General features: G+C 48.8%; 1 protein-coding gene across 1 annotated transcript in view; it reads right to left on the bottom strand.

Annotated features, from left to right (window-relative positions):
• AGBL4 (AGBL carboxypeptidase 4) overlaps positions 1-16,960 on the bottom strand; it is a 590,265-nt gene that overhangs the window by 130,655 nt on the left and 442,650 nt on the right. The window contains exon 5 of the mRNA XM_089912066.1: positions 8,584-8,673. Within this exon, the coding sequence (XP_089768192.1) occupies positions 8,584-8,673 (90 nt within the window). The remainder of the gene's footprint in view (positions 1-8,583; positions 8,674-16,960) is intronic.

The following is a 16,960-nucleotide window of genomic DNA, read 5'->3' as shown; positions in this document are numbered from 1 at the left end:
GGAGACATAATCCACCCCCTTAAGATCAGTCTCTGCCCCTTAAGTAAACAAGTTTGCAGGTCCTTTCCTTTGAACTAATGTAATCAGGAAGGTGGAAGAAAGCAGGGCTGGAGGCTAGAGAGGCTGGAGGAGAAGAAGGAAAAGTGGCAGAGGATCTGAAATGAAAGCTGGGCGGCAGACCTCACTGCCCTGCCGACCTCGCCTGGCCACGATGACCCTCGCCAGGCAAACCACAACTGAACATCCATTACTGTTATTTCTCCCAGTATACTTGGTTCAGCTCAAGGCACACAGCAGGTGCCTAATAAATGCCTATTGGTAGATTGGTCCCAGGAATTCATTCAACCTTAACAAAGTACAGTAAGTCCCCTACATTCGAACCTTCAAGTTGCGAACTTTCAAAGATGCAAACGTGCGTTCAAATGTCCAATCACATAAGTTAGTTCACATGCACACTGTCATGTGCGTGCATCCTCTACAAGTAGTTATGCTTTTGTATACTCTACTGTACAGTACTGTATAGCGTACGGTAGTACAGTATCTTTATTTCAAGCTAGATTTGCAAGAGGATGACTTCATTGAACTTGCTGTGTAACATGAGGAGCTTACTAATGAAGACCTGATGGAACTGGAGGCCCACAGAAAGGACAAAGAGAGACAAGGGGAAGAAGTAACTGAAGAACTGGAGAGATGCACGACACAAGAAATGGCAAGGGGATTTTCTTTATTTGAGGAGGCATTGTTAGTTTTTGAGGCACAGGACCTGAATGTAGAATGGTACATGAAGGTTGCAGAAACAGTTCAGAATGCAATCCAATGCTACCATGTCATCTACGATGAGAAGAAAAAGAGCTATTACCCAGATACCACTGGATCATTTTTTCAAGAGGGTAAACAAAATTGAACCCAGCAAGGAACCAGAACCTGTGCCATCAACGTCAGGTGTGAGTGAAATTGCAGCTTGCCCTCCGTGTCCTATCGCTGACAATCCTTCAGCTCTACCATCTCCCACCTCCTCTCCCTCCTCCAGTCAGTAACTCTTCTTGCCTGTTCACTCGATGCCAGCCCCTGGATGCCGGCTGTTGTGCTGCACTACTGTACTTTTCAAGGTACTGTCCTGTAAGATTAAACATGTTTTCTTTATTTTTTGCATTTGTTTGTTATGTATTATTTGTGTGAAAAGTATTATAAACCTATTATAGTACAGTGCTCTATGGCCAATTGTGCCAGTTGGGTACCTAGGCTAATTTTGTTGGACTTATGAACAAATTGGACTTACGAACGTACTCTCAGAACGGAACTCATTCATATGTAGGGGACTTACTGTAGAGGGTTAGTTGTGCTGATAATCACTCATTGCACAAACATTCTCAAGGCCAGGTCCCTGCCATGAGCTTGGCATTCCAAGATGCATGAGAGGTTCCTGCTCAAAGGGTGCATGGAGAGAAAGCAGCTCCCACTGTACCCACTGGCAAAGGCTCTGGTGGGAACAGCACAGGGGGCTCTGGGAACTCAGGGGGCTCCTGACCCAGCCTGGGGGTCAGGAAGAGGCCATGGCAACTTAAAGGATGAGTAGAGTGAGCCAGATGAAAGGGGTGTCTGGGGACAGTGTCCCAGGGAGGGAGGGTCTTACACAAAGGCTGGGAGGTGAGAAAGAAGACAGCCTGTTTGCTAGAGCTCTTCAATTCCAGGGGGCATAGCTTTGTAATTAAAGGCACAGACTCTGAGGGACTTCCCCGGTGGTGCAGTGGTTAAGAATCTGCCTGCCAGTGCAGGGGACACGGGTTCGGTCCCTGGTCCGGGAAGATCCCACATGACGTGGAGCAACTAAGCCCGTGCACCACAACTACTAAGCCCACATGCCTAGAGCCCATGCTCTGCAACAAGAGAAGCCACCACAATGAGAAGACCGCACGCCGCAACGAAAAGCCCGCGTACTGCAACAAAGAGTAGCCTCCGCTTGCCGCAGCTAGAGAAAACCTGTGCGCGGCAACGAAGACCCAACACACCCAAAAAGAAAGGAAGGAAGGAAGGAAGGAAGAAAGAAAGAAAGAAAGAAAGAAAGAAAGAAAGAAAGAAAGAAAGAAAGAAAGAAAGAAAGAAAGAAAGAAAGGCACAGACTCTGAAACTGGACTAGCTGTGTGGTCTTAAGCTCTTGGTTCCTCAGTTTCCTCTTCAGTTACGAAGAAAATAATAATAATAACTACCATGTGAGTTATTGTGAGGATCTCAGTAAGTTAATGTTAGCAAAGTGTCTGGCACATAGGAAGTCTGTTGTTTACTCATTGCTCTTATTTGGTTTGGTTGAAGGTGTGAGGGTGGGAGGATGTTGAGAGAGAAGCGGGAGAGGTAAGTGGGGACTTGTTAGTCCTGCTGAAGAATATGAAGGGCACAGGAGAGCCATTGCAAGGTTAGGGTCAGATCTGGGCTTTGGAGAGTTTCCCCTGGCTACAGCATGGAATGTGGTTTGGAGGGAAGTTATAACAATAGACAGATGTCCTGAAGGGTGACAAGGTGGCAATAGGGGCACAGACCTAGCAGAGTGCCAGCAAAGATAAAAGAGGCCTGCAGTCAGGAGGCAGGGTCTGACATGGTGGTGACCTCCAGGGGCTCTGCAGTGACCAAAGCCCAGAGAGTCACGGGGAAGCCGCTGATGGAGGGGAAGCCGTGTGGATAGATGATGACGCTGATGACAAGACTATTTGTCTACCACCCCCAGGAGCATCAATAATCTTGGCTTAAATCACACAATCTTGGGGAAAGGTGACACCAAAATGACTGAGATTAAGTTTCTGGCCCCTGGCAGAATGGTGCCTCAAAATGGAAACTGAGTTCAGTTTTAGAAAAGTAAGGAAAGTCATATTTCCAGTACCTCTGAGTTTGGGGGATTGAGGCTTGCATCCGCTGTGCAAATCTGTTTTCTCTCCAGGCTGTGAGCTCCAGGAGGGCAAGGACAGCTCTACATTTTTACGATGATTTTGTCAGTGCCTAGCTCAGCACTGGGGCCTGGAAAGTCCTCAATAGATATATGAGAAAGGAATGAATAAAATATGGACCAGTGATGGGTTGAACTGTAATTACACTGGCTCTGTTTTGCAGACAGGGAAACAAAGTCAGGGTGAGACACTTGCTGAGTGTCTCACAGGGGCCTGGCTGGGATTCAGGTCTAGTTCTACTGGCTTCAGAGTGGTGCCCTTTCCACGAAGCCAAGATAGAAAGAGCCAGGAGTCTATTTGCATGTGATTTGCATATATGCTCACAGGGTTTTTCTCTAGAGAGTTCTGTATAAGGTTCACTGTTGCTGTTTCCGGCTAGTAGGCAGAATAGAATACAGTGCAATGGGAAGAGCCCAGGCTTGAAGCAAGACAGTCGGCTGGGGTCTCTGCTGGGCTCAGAATGTGGGTCACGTGGCAGGAGCCACTCTAGACCCCACCCTGACCGTGTACCAGGCCCCTGTCTGCCCTCAGCTGAGCCCAAGGGCCCCAAATTATGGAATCACAGGCAGTCTCGCCCTGAAGAGGCTGAAGTTCACAGAGTCTAAGTTCTTACCCTCTAATCCCCAACTCTGCGCATTTCACAAATGAAAGGACAAGTTTGGGGAAGCAAAAGGCCCCGTGGCAACCCCTTAGGGATCCAGTTTCAGGCATCTGTGAGGCTGTATGGGAGAGAGGGGGAAGGGGAAGATGAAGAACAGGTGAGGGAGAGAGGAAAACAGAGTTGGGGAGGGAGGGAGAAAGGGGCATCCGTCACCACCTCACTGTGGGAAATGCTAGGTTGTGCTGGGTCCTGGTGTCCTGGTGGTTGTAAGTGTGTGTGTGTGTATTCCCCTCCTCCTCTCCCTGTCCGCACAGGACACCCCGGAAGAGTGAGCTCCCAGAGGGAGGGCCTGGTGGGCCCCTTGGCACGTTGAGCAGGGCTCCCTGAATTCTCACAGCAGCTCCTGGAGGACCACATTGCTGCCACATTTTATAGGCAGAGAAACAGGCTGCGAGAGTTGAGGACTTGCCGAGCGAGGGTCCCCAGCGCGGAGGTGAAGTGGTAGGATTCTGACTCAGGGCTGCTCATGTCTAAAGCCTTAATGATGCACATGCCCCTGCTGTCTCCTGCGGGTGGCACACCTTCCACGGTCGTGTTGCATACGCGTGGGCTTAACCGATTCATTTATGAGCGGTCTGAAGGGGGCAAGCGCTCTGCAGGTGGGACTTTTCAGTGAGCCATGCGCCAACAACTCCAGAAAGCTTCAGCGCAAGAATATTCACTCAACCGGAGGTCGGAGATCTGACGTGCAGTCCCAGCCAAACTTCTGACGTGCTCCGTGGTCTCCCATGTGGGTAAACGAGGAGGGTTCAGCTAACGGTTCTTTAGGGAAGGAGGCCAGGAAGGCAGGGCACGTGGTACAGGAGTCACATGCCTGGGTTTGGGTTCCCAGTAAGGATAAGAGGAACCATCCTGGGCACCTGCAAGATGCTCCATGAATGCTACTTCCTCCCCTACGAATAACACTTCTTCAGTGCTTACTGCATTCCAAGTACCATCTTAAATATTTTATGGTTATTAACTCATTTAATCTCCACAACAACCCTATGAGGCAGGATCCCTATTATTATTCTCCTTTTGAGATAAAGGGACTGAGGCAAGGAGAGGTTATAGGACATCCCCAAGGTCATCCTGTACCAAGTGGGGGAGCTGGGCTTCAAATCCAGGTGGTGTAGCTCCAGAGACAACAGCTCACACACACTCTGCTACAGAGCCACGTGGGAGTGACCTTGACCTCCCACACCGTAGTTGGAGAGCAAGGACAGTTTGGCCTCACAGAGGCCAGGAGCGGGGTTGGGGGCAGTAGAGGGTGACTGACAAGCAGCCGTCTCCCCAACATGCAGAGCCTTGAGGAAGTCACATCCCGCCCGCCCCCCCCCCCCCGAATGCCACCCCCGCCAGAGCCCTGCCACGACAGGACTTCACTCTACTCCCAGGTGCGTCAGCAGCTCGGCCATGAGAACCGAGGTCCCAGCCAGACGGGGATGACCAGGCCCCAGATGTTTGCCCTCCACTCAAGGTCACTGAGGTCCCAGCCAGACGGGGATGACCAGGCCCCAAATGTTTGCCCTCCACTCAAGGTCACTGAGGTCCCAGCCAGACGGGGATGACCAGGCCCCAGATGTTTGCCCTCCACTCAAGGTCACTGAGGTCCCAGCCAGACGGGGATGACCAGGCCCCAGATGTTTGCCCTCCACTCAAGGTCACTGAGGTCCCAGCCAGACGGGGATGACCAGGCCCCAGATGTTTGCCCTCCACTCAAGGTCACTGAGGTCCCAGCCAGACGGGGATGACCAGGCCCCAAATGTTTGCCCTCCACTCAAGGTCACTGAGGTCCCAGCCAGATGGGGATGACCAGGCCCCAGATGTTTGCCCTCCACTCAAGGTCACTGAGCCAGTTAATGGGGAAACAGAGTTAACAGAACCAAAGGTATCTCAGCAATCAATCTTCCAGGCCTTAGACCCACCCTTCTGCCCTCCCCAGAACAAGGTGGGCTGGGGAGGGGAATCCAGCTGAGGGCTGGGTCTGGGGAAGAAAGCCCCAGCTGAGCCCCATGGGGCTGTGGTCTGGGCTGTCCCCAGGGGGCTGGGAGGCCCTTGGGGAAGACCATGCCTCAGTTCCTCATTGGCAAAGTGGGGGAATCCTGCCTGTCTTGAGCTGCCTCAGGAAGGGTGAATTGTGTGTCTTAAGTGGCAGTTACAGAGATAGGGACAGAGGAAGACCAGGACTGGGGAGATGGGTCCCGGCGTCACATCCGCCATGAATAAGCTGTGTGATCCTGGGTCAGCCACCTCTCTCCCCTGAGCCTCCCAGTCTCACATGTCAAATGTACTGGTTGTTGTGGGGTGGCCAGAACACTGTGCTCTTCCAGGCAGGAAGCTTGGCCCTCTAGTCTTTCTAGGCCCCTTCACTCCTCCAGCAAAAGAGCGTGCACAGGCTTGGGAGACCCAGCTGCAAAGCCCCCTCCTCTCTTTACTGCTTATGTGAACTGGAGGTTCCTCTTTCTGGACTCAGATTTAGCGTCCGAGAGCCAAGACAGCATTTGTTCCTCACAACAGCCCCGTGAAATGAACAAGACAATGCGCATTTTACAGATGTGGAAAATGACACTCTAAGATCCAGCCCTGGGTCTCAAACAGCTAGGTTTAAAGGGAGAGCAACAAATATAAATCAAATGCATAACAAATCAGGGCCAAAAAGATGACCATTGGGTAACCCACAAGGCAGGCACAGAGCAGGGGGCTGAAGGGAGTGGGCACAAGACCTCCTAGGCAGAGGGGCAGCAGGTGCAAAGCCCCAGTGGTGGGGAGAAGAGTGTCCGGGGATTAAGTTGTGTGGAGCTGGGATATAATGAGGCCAAGGCCGCCTGGCAAGGGCCACACCATGGAGAATTGTGAGTGTCATGCCAAGAAGTTTGGAGTTGATCCTGAGAAGGTGGTGGGAAGGCATTAAAGCCTCTGTCAAGGAGTGAACATTGACTGAAAGCCTCAGTGATAGACAGCACTGAGTCTATCGATAAACTCAGCACCATCCAGGGTCAACAGAGAGAGCACCTGGGAGCTTCTCGACTTCTCTGTGCCTCAGGCCTCCTCTGTAAAATGGGATAGTTACCCTACCCTCTGTCTGCTGCCCACAGAGGGGGTGAGCACGGGAATTTGGGCTCTCAGGGATGAAGTATTGATGGTAAGGCTACTGTCTTTTCACAAATAAGGACAAAAGAGTTGCATCTGATCAGCTGGGGAACAGGCTGCTGCCAAGTTCAGTAACTGACAGATGGCTGCCGGTAAAGAAGTTGGTACAAGAAGGAGGGCCCCGCGAGAGGTTACTGCAAGGACAGTGCGGGGAAGAAGGAGGCTGGAAGTGAGAATGCCAAGGAGGCAGCTAAGGTGGCTGGAGCGGGGAGTTGAGATCCCCCAGCCATGCCTCTGATGAGCTGCTTGTCTTTGGGCAATCACTTCCTCTCCCTGAAGCTCAGGCTCCTTGTCTGAAACTAAGAGGGAGGAAGTGGTGCCTAACCACAGCCTTGTAAGAATACGAACGGGGAAAATAAGACCCATATGTGTTTGCAGAGTGCCTTATAGTTTACAAAGCAGATTACCTGCTTCATCTTCTCAGATCCCATGGGGAAGGGGGTGACATCTATTGAGGGCCTGCTGTATGCCAGACACAGGACTGGGTGTTTGTTTACATTCATCTCATGCCAGTTTCATAACAGCCTTCACAGATACATATTGATATAATAATTTATTTTACATTTGAGGAAACCGAACTGCTGGGAGGTGGCAGAGCCACTTGCAGAGCAATTGCATTCCACAGTTATACACCCTAGAAAAGTATCTGCACACGTGCACAAGGCCCACAAGGCGACACCTATGTATCACATTTGTGGGATACAAATATGACACATTTGTATCAGCATTGTCTGTAAGAAAAAACACTGTGAACAACCTAATGGTCCATCTTCAGGAGAATGGATAGGTAAGTTGAGGTATAGACAGACATGGAATAGAATACATGGTGAAAACAGTTGAATGACAGCTATTCAAGTTCCAACACATACAGAATGATACCATTTTTATAAAGTTCAAAAACATGCAAAACTAAAAAATACATTGTTCAGGAATGCTTACATGTGTAGTAAAACTATTAAGAAGGACAAATACAAAATTCAAGCTGATGGTTATTTGTATGAGGGGGAAGGAAAGACAGAGGACTTAAAAGGAATAGATAATATTCAGCTTCTTAAGCTGGTGGGAACTTGGGCATTCATTAAATTATTATTTATACACTATTGAATATATTTATATTGCTGACTAATTGAATATATATGTGTATATATATACATGCATGTATATATACTGCTGACTATATATTTTATATGGATTAACTACTTAATAATAAATAAAAATTCAATTACAAACAGATACATTTGAGAAGAGAAATTACCTCTTATTTACCTCTGGTTGTCTGATACGAAGCATGCATTCCTTCTCATGGTTGGTACAGTATTTCAAAAGCTGTTTGTTAAGTGAATTATTGACTGAACGAATAGATAACTTTCAATTCTTACTTCCCCAGCCCACCACACTTCTGCCAATATATGAATTGACCTGGGACCAGAATTTTTGTTGTTGTTGGTGGTGGTGGTGATGGTGGGTGGAAGGAGACCAGATTTATTTTTTTGTAAACCACTGGAGACATGTAAAACAAAGCTAGGAAGTGTAGATGACTCTATGACTCTCATCCTCAATCTAGCACATACAGGAGAACTCTACCTATTCATCTATCTATCCACCCTATCCACCCATTCATCCACCCATGAATCCATCCATTCATTCATCCATTCTTCCATGCATACGTGTAGTCGATGAACATTTAGTGAAACAAATGCTAATGGAGATCAGGTGTAGCCTCTTGAGAAGTGAAGTAAATTCTCATCCAAGATAAGGACTCTGCATGTGACCATACTGTCCCAGAGGCCATCACAGTGCCCCAGATGGATGTGCAGGGGAGACACGGGATGCCCATGAGATCTTGCAACTTACCTTGACACACAAATGAAGAGGGTGTTTCCCCCGGGTGGATTCGTCCTGTGATGAATACCACCTTTTTCTCTGCCCCCTCCCAAAGGTTGTCTGTAAGATAAAATGGAAGTAGGTTACTAAGGAGGACAGCTGAGATGGGAAGTTGTTATGTATATGTGTGGGAGGGGCAGGGAAAGGGTGCTTTACATTTATCTCTTAAATCATTGGGTTAAAGCCACTAATTGTATTATGTCCCTGGTCACCCAATATTAAATAACTACATTTCTGTTCTTCTGTGCAACTGATCATATTAATGTTACAATCACCTGAAGAAGTCATAAGAGCAACGTCAAATCCCAGATCCACTGACCATGAAACTAGGCAAGTTATGTGTCCTTTTTGAGTTTCAATGTGTTAATCTATAAATGTGGATAGTTTCTTCATAGGGTTGCTGTCATAATTTAACAAGCTTACATATTGCCTAGTACACAGTAAAAATTTAGTAAATGATGGAGTAAAAAAGGTAGCTATTTATATTAGTAATAGTAGCCACTGCCATTTAAATAGCACCTTTTGTGTCGGGCACATTATACACATTATTTATAATCCCTACAGAAACATGACAGTTAATACTTCTTTTACTGAGACAGAAACTGGGGCTCAGAGAGGTTATATAACTTGTTCAAGTTCTACCTACACAGCTACATAGGGTAGAGCTGAGATTAGAATCCAAGCCCTGTTTGGCCTTGATGAAGTAAGAGGGACCAGATTTCTCTTTCACCTTAAGCAACTAGAAGGTTGGACAAAATATACAAAACAACTCTTTTCAGACATTGAACAAGAGTCAGTGCAAGACTAACTCATGAGAAAAGGAAAACTAATGAGGCATGCCCCTGACTGCCCTGGTTTTTTGCCTGGAGGCCCACCCCAGACCAAAGAGCAGAGAGAGGTATCCTCAACAGAGCATGGAAATCTCACTGAGATTGAAGTTCAGGGAGTCTGAACCAGGTGGTGGCTGTGGGGAAACTCTGTATATTTCAGAGAAGAGGGAGCTCTGTAGAAAAAGAGTTCCAGGAATCCATAAAGGGGTCCTCATGAGTCTTTGCTGGGTCCCAAGGTGTGCATATACAGGGTGAATCTCCATGATGTCATGAAAAAACGACCAGGGAGCTGTGAACTGCACGTTCTCAGGGCTCACACAGGGTTAGGAATCATTTGAACTCCCACCTCCCAAGTGGAAGTCCGCATTGATCATTCAGGGCATTTGGTAGACAATCCAGAAGGGCCATGCCTTAGTAGTGGGGCTAAACCACCCAAGACTCACTCTAACAAAAATTTAAAATAAATCTCAGATGGATCAAGCTGAACAGCAACAACAACAAAATTGACTGCCTGCTATATAAAGTCCAACTGTCTTTAAAGGAAGACAACAAAATCCAGATATTCAACAATGTATAATTCACAATATTCATCATCCAGTAAAAGGTATTAGACATACAAAGAAGTAGAAAATTATGGGCCAAAGTCAAAGCCCACGCTTTTGCTGCCTCTATGGAAGTCTCACTTATATAATAAAGCTTAGCATTTTGCAAATATATTATTAGACAAAAGCAGTAGGCAAGAGTGACATTCCTAGAAAAGAGGGGCAGGGAGAGGGTGCTTAGCCATGGGCAGAAGAAGGACTGATTGACACAGAACAGAACAATGACCTGAAGGAAATTCAGACATGAACACTGAGGGGCGTTCGATTAAAGGATCCCGTCTACATTAGTGGACAATCTGGATGGAGAGGGGAGGCAGAGATCATTAACTGGCTTTCTGCTTCTGAAATGCTAGGACAGGTTATTTGAATGTGATTCATGATCCCAACAATTGATGCACCAAGCCAGAGACTAAAATTTAAAAAAAAGAATTAACCCTATCATACCTGGATCTGAAAGCTTAGGACTTGCCTGGTCTATTGGGTGACCAGTTTTGAGGTCACTGCTTCCCTAATATTAGGTTCCTATAAGACAGCAAAACATATAATGAAGCCAAAATGCATACTTGAGAACTCACTCTGTTCTCGGCTCTATGCTAAGCACCTTTAGGAGCAAAGGGAGAGAGAGAAGGCTCACCTGCTCTTAAGAAGAGAAGTTAGATACCTGAACATCTCCTGGACTGAATACAAGCTCCTCAAGGGAGAAACTGTGACTTTCATGGTGTATGTTTAATGATTTTCCCAGGACTCCGTGTGGAAAGGTGGTCAGGAACTGGCTATTCAATTAATAAGTAAAACATACTCATACAGATCCTGGTTTATAAAGAAATTTAGACACACACTATCTTATTTAATCTTCATCATGCCTCTGTGAGGTAGATAGTATCAACTCCATCTTACAGGTGAGGGAACTGAGGCTCACAGAAGGAGGGGGCATGTCCAAGGTCATGCAGTAGCAGTGGCAGAGTCCCAGCCCAGTGCCCCATTCACTACCCTGTCCGTCTCCTCCCGGATCCACTAACAGCAGTACCAGATTCTACATCTACCGCATTTCCATCCACAATGTACACAAGGGAGTTTGGTTTCATCCCTTGTTGCTGGTGGGAGTTGAGCTATGTCTTAGTATTTATATTGCTTTTTCACTTAAAACACAAAAAACAAAATGTCACCAAGCCCTCTTAAAACACACTAACACTGACCCCATCTATCCCAGCAGTGTAGAAATGAAAAATGACATTACCAAGGTCTCAGTGAAGGCTATCTTTATGGATGTCTCCCCTGACCTGGTATCAGCTCAATTGCATTCAGCATTTCTGCTGACCACAGGGAAATGCAAAATGGGCATTCTATTTGCACACTAATTTTACTGAGCCCCTGCGTCTTCATGAAATGATAACGTGGGGCTAATAAAAATCAAGCATCTCGGGTGCTAATATAAGCAAATGTTGCCGCAGGCAGGTAACAAATTGCTTTGTCATTTAGGAGGCTGTAAAAGAGCATTATAGTCGTCTTTAGGCAAAATGGATGGGTCTCCTTTGCTCAGCTTTTAGCTTTCATTTACAAAATCAGTTTAAGGTAATGTAGCAGCTCTGAGGTGGTGTGACATGGGACTTCCACTCCCACCCCAATCCTGTTACCAAATCCTCAGACTCGTGCAAAGCCAATTAAACATGTTCTTGGTGGAGACAGCAGGGATGATGAAGGAAGTATGATTTGAACAAAACCAGGGTGGCAAAGAAGCTGAACAATGAGCCCAAGAGAAACATATAAGGGAGGGTAAAGCTGGAGGCCTTGGAGAGAGGCACACTCAGGGGTACAGGGTACCCTCAAGTAGAACCAGGACAGCCATAGTGGGCTCCCCAGTTAACAGAAGGTGTTTGCAGTCAAATGTATTTTGTGTAGCATCCCAACTCATACACACACACACACACACACACATGAGCACTCCTTTGATAGAGGGATAATGTCCCTCTATCAGCCACCATTTCCTTATTCATAAAATATTTCTTGAGCACCTATTAGGTGGCCAGGCACTAGCTATTATTATCTTCATTTTACAGAAAACCTAGGCCAATAGACATTAAGTGACTTGCCCACAGCTAAAGGCTGGCAGAGCCAGAGTCCCCACCCAGGCAGTCTGACTCCCCCTGTGTTCCTCCTCTACGCTTCTCTGCCTCTTGTGAAGGACAATGACATTATCCAGCTCCAATAGCAACTAAGTAGTATTTATTCAGTACTTACTCTGTGTGAAGCACTTTACACGCATGATCATAATTTTCACAGCAACCCAATGAAAAGCATCTACAATTCTTACCCCTATTTTTTAGGAAACTGAGTTCTGGCAAGGTAAAGTGACTTGTCTAAACCTGCATAAGTAGCAAATGTGAGGGGAGCCAGGATTAAACCTAGGTCTTTTTGAGTCTCAAATATACGCTCTTAACCACTGTGTCATATCACCTCTTGGAGATTAAATGGGGTCCTTGTGGTGGTTTTAAAAAATACATCCACAAATTCTTCATTAATCTCCTCTTTTCAAGAGGTGAACTCCCTCCCTCCCCTTCAGCACGGGCTGGCCTTAGAGACTTGCCCTAACAAATAGATTGCTACAGAGGTGATGGTGCTTGGCTTTTGAGATTAGGCTATAAAAAGACAGTGGCTTCCATCGTGGATGTACTTTCTCTCTCTCTCTCTCATCACTCACTCTGGCGGCCTTGACTTGTGGACACTCAGGCAGCCTATGGAGGGGGTCCCCCTGGTGAGGACTGTCCCACCCCCAGATGACTGCAGCCCTGGCCCACAGCTTACTGCAACCTCATGAGAGAGCCTGGGTCAGAGCCAGTCAGCAAAGCTGCTCCCACATTCCTGACCCACCGATACAAAGAGATAATAAACCTTTGTTGTTTTAAAAATGCTGAATTCTAGAGTAATGTGTTAGGCAGTAATAGATAACTAATTAATCCCACTGGAGATGGCTGCACTTCCCCTAGTTGATTGTAGAACTTAAGAAACTTTGCATCTCATCTATTGATGCTGAGCCTGAGTGAGGAGCAGAGCCACAACCTTGGTGTCAGGATGGAGGGAGAGCCTCCATCGATCTGGTCAGCTGTCTGTGGACTGGACCTGTGGTTGGTGGAGGTACCAGCCAAGATGCCAAGAGGCCCCAGAGAGCACCAGCTGGGCCCTCTGAGGACAAAATTCTCCCACAAGTTCACATGGTCAGTTTTGTTGCCCTGTCTCTCCTGACAATAACTTGTCACAGGGAGTGAGGTATTCTGTGCAGGAAGAAGGGTGGGGACCTGGGAGGGGAATACGGAATGTTACAATAGAAAGATTTTTTTTTTTAAACAGAAAACTTTTTCATTTTCTTGACTGCATGATCCCTGAGGGCATCACAAAGTCAGGAGAATGCCCTCCTGTTGGTTTCCATACTGGACCAGTTGCAGTCTTGCCTATCATACTCTGGGGCCCGAACAGGTCCACCTGCTAGCAAGCTAGAGAAAAGGAAATCCTGGAAGCAACAACAGCACGCTCTGGACCAGAACAGCCCTGTCACCGGCCTCCCTGTGTTGGCACCATCCTTGCCAGCCCATCGTCTGCCCAGCCACCAAAGAGGCCTTTCCAAAACGCAAAAGGGAGCACACCACTCCCTCTGCTTACAACCCTTCGGCAGCGCTCTGCTGTCCTCCTCCGGGCAAGCCCAGCCTCCTGCATCTGGCATCGCCCCTGTCTCTGGTAGCTGGCGGCCCCCTCACTCCTCCAGCCCTTTCCACAGGTCCCAGCCTCAGCTACTCTCGGCAGCTCCGCAAGCACGAATGTTCTCCCCACAACTCCACACCTGGGTGCGTGCTTGTCTCTCTGTCTAGAATGCCAGCCCCCAGTTCATCTGTCTGGCTTACTCCTACTTAGCCTTCTAGACTGCTCGGCTGTGCCTCCCCTGAGAGGGGAGGGAAGAAACTAATATTCATCCCGGACTGGTCCTAGGCCACCCCTGGTGTTACTGTTGTGTTGTATCTGATTTCATCAGCGGAACAATTCTGTAGTTTTCCCTACAAAATACATCACATTAAATGTAGTATGAGGAAATCACTCTGTTGCTGATACTGACAATAAAGAGGGAATAGGAGCTGTGAATTATACAAGAACATGCTCCGGGTGCAGGATTTCTTGTATGTAATTTTATGAGAAAATGTAGGTTTAGGAGGCATCGATAGAGCTTTCTTGAAGGCATTGGAGAACGAGTGAATGTATCTGGGTAGAGATGAGACTTGCTGAAAGCAAAAACACCCAGGCCTGGCTCAGCCCAGGAGACTAAGGGTGAATTCAATGGGAGAGGAGAGCTGGATGGGGGAGACTGGGCAGGACATTGGTCCCTGTGTTTCTTCTGCCCCCTGAGGGGGTTAAATGGAAAGCCTGCTGGCTTCCTGGGCAGATAGACCAGTACTCATATCCAGGACCCGCAGATGACTGGCTGTGAGGCCTTGAGCAAATTCCTTATACATTCGGAGCCTCAGTTCCCTGTAAAATGAGAATAATAATGCCCAGCTCACAAGGTAAACCTTACGTCAGAGATGTTCTGCCCCTGCCCCATGGCTTTGCCTGTTAATTGCGGGTCCCATTTACCGAGCCATAAGTCCTGGGAATAGACGTAGTCGCAGGGGGACTCTGTGTGGGTCCCCGCGTTATGCACCATAGGCTGAATCTCTAGCTTCTACCCACAGGTGCCCGAGCACCCCTCCCCCACCACACATGACAATCAAAAGTAGCTCGGACATCACTAAACATCCCATGTCTTCTCAGAGGCAAAATAGTCCCTGGTTGAATATTCTATAAACCCCTATAAAATACGCTACTTCATTCAGCCTGGCCTCGTCAGTATCTTCTCAAGCAAACCTTCAATTTCTTAGACTGTGCTGTCCCAACCAACCCCTCCAAGACGCCTTTCCAGAAACCTCCAGACCACAGCGCCCTCACCCTCCTCTGAACTCAGGGTTCAATCTGGACCCCTCATGTGGTCATAAATTTGTTTTTTTTGTTTGTTTTTTTGGTTTTTTTTTGCGGTACACGGGCCTCTCACCACCGCGGCCTCCCCCGCCGCGGAGCACAGGCTCCAGACGTGCAGGCCCAGCGGCCATGGCTCACGGGCCCAGCTGCTCCGCGGCACGCGGGATCCCCCCGGACCGGGGCACGAACCCGCGTCCCCTGCATCGGCAGGCGGACCCCCAACCACTGCGCCACCAGGGAAGCCCCGGTCATAAATCTTTTGCGGCCTCGTTCAGGCAGGACAGAAGGCCGCAGCTCAGATTTGCTCTGCCTAATGCCCAGCACCTGCCCCCTGAGCCTCCGGCCCACGTCGAGAAAACAGCGGTGTTAGCGAAGTTTATTTTCAGTTCTCCCGCTCCCTCGCCCCCCCACCCCCGCCCTCTGGGTCACATTCCCTCAGCGAGGCTTGGACCTCCCAGGGCCTAAAATTTCACATCTGCCAGGTACTCATCCATGTTGCACGGTTAGGAAATGAATGTTCTACGCTTGATGAGATGGGAGAAGAGAAGAGATTTCTCTTGAAAAGAGTGTGCTCCTGACAGGGAAATGCTCATGACAAGAAATGAAGCATTAATTCTGGAATTTCAGGCCTTTGGGAAAGGAGCCTCTGCGTCTCTGGTATACCTCATGTGTCTACCACATATTAAAACCACTTTTTGGCTTTAAAAAGCAGTGAGGAGGCCTCTGACCTATAGGAGACTCCTAGAGGCCAGAAGAACTGCAAAGCCTGAGGAATCGCCAAGTGGAACAGACTCACTGTGAAGATGAAGGGAGAGGCCCAGAAGGGACAAGTGACTTGTTGGAGGCTACACAGCAGGAGGGTGGTCAAGCCAGGTCCGGAACCCAGGGCATAGAGCTCCAACGTCCAAGCAGCCACCTGTCACGTCACTGGGCTGCCTCGGGCGATGTGCCTGCAGGCTGGTGCCTGGAGAGTGCCCAGGGGATGCCTGCCAGGGCTGTGAAGGAAGCCGAATGGCGATGGGCCTGAGATACAGAGGGCTAGGGCCAGTCGTTACCTTGTCAGTCACAGAGGCAGCACCCCTCAGCCAGGCTGCCCTGCTGGGCTTGGCCCCTCTAAAGCCTGCGTGGGCTGGTACTCTGGGCCTGGAGCAGGTAGACAGGCAGCCTTCCAGGGTGGGGGTGGGGGGTGTGGTGGGTGTAGGCTGACGGCAGGAGGGCTCTTCCCGCCATGACCTATCTTGATCCCAGCACCCTCCATCTCCTGCAGAAAGTCAGAATCACAGCCACCCTCTCAGGGTACCTACTGAGGTCAGGTCTCCTGGGAAACAGGCTGGGAGAGGCTGAGATTGCCGTGCAGGAGCCTTACCGGGGATTGCTCTCAGCAACTCTTGTGAGAGGTGAGTTAAGCAGGGCTGGGACAGTCTCAACGGCGACTTTAATCAATCCCATGGGGAGCTCCAGGCCAGGAGGGTCCTGCATAGCTGTCCCAGCAGGTGAGGGACTGGCTCTGTATCCTGCACGGCCCGGCTACTGGGTGTGGGCTGCCCACAGGCCTGGGCTGGAGCCTCGGGAAAGGCGGCTTCCTTCAGCTGAGCGTAGTTTCCAGGGAGAAACTCAGCTGTGAGCTGCCAGGTACCAGCACTGCTGGGAACTGGAGGAATTAATTGGTCCTGAAGGGCGAGGGCGGTGGTGCACACGGCACCTGCTACACCAGCCTTCAGCTGAGGCAGCCCGGGAGAGCAGGGCAGACAAGAAGGCCGAGGATGAAGGACTTTGTTTTTTAGTTCAATTCTATATGTATTTTCTAACACTGACCATATGCCACACTTCGGGCTGGCCCCTGGGGACGTAGAGAGGAAGGAGACACTCTTCCTGCTATCCAGGGGCTCAAAGACTAGCGCAGAAGAAAAATCAAGC

Source organism: Delphinapterus leucas, chromosome 1 (assembly GCF_059928025.1).
Source record: "Delphinapterus leucas isolate spDelLeu-1000000601 "Yukka" chromosome 1, BTC_Dleu_Yukka2, whole genome shotgun sequence".
NCBI lineage: Eukaryota > Metazoa > Chordata > Mammalia > Artiodactyla > Monodontidae > Delphinapterus > Delphinapterus leucas.
The sequence above is the reverse complement of the archived record's forward strand: the minus strand, read 5'-3'. Positions and strand labels throughout refer to the sequence as shown.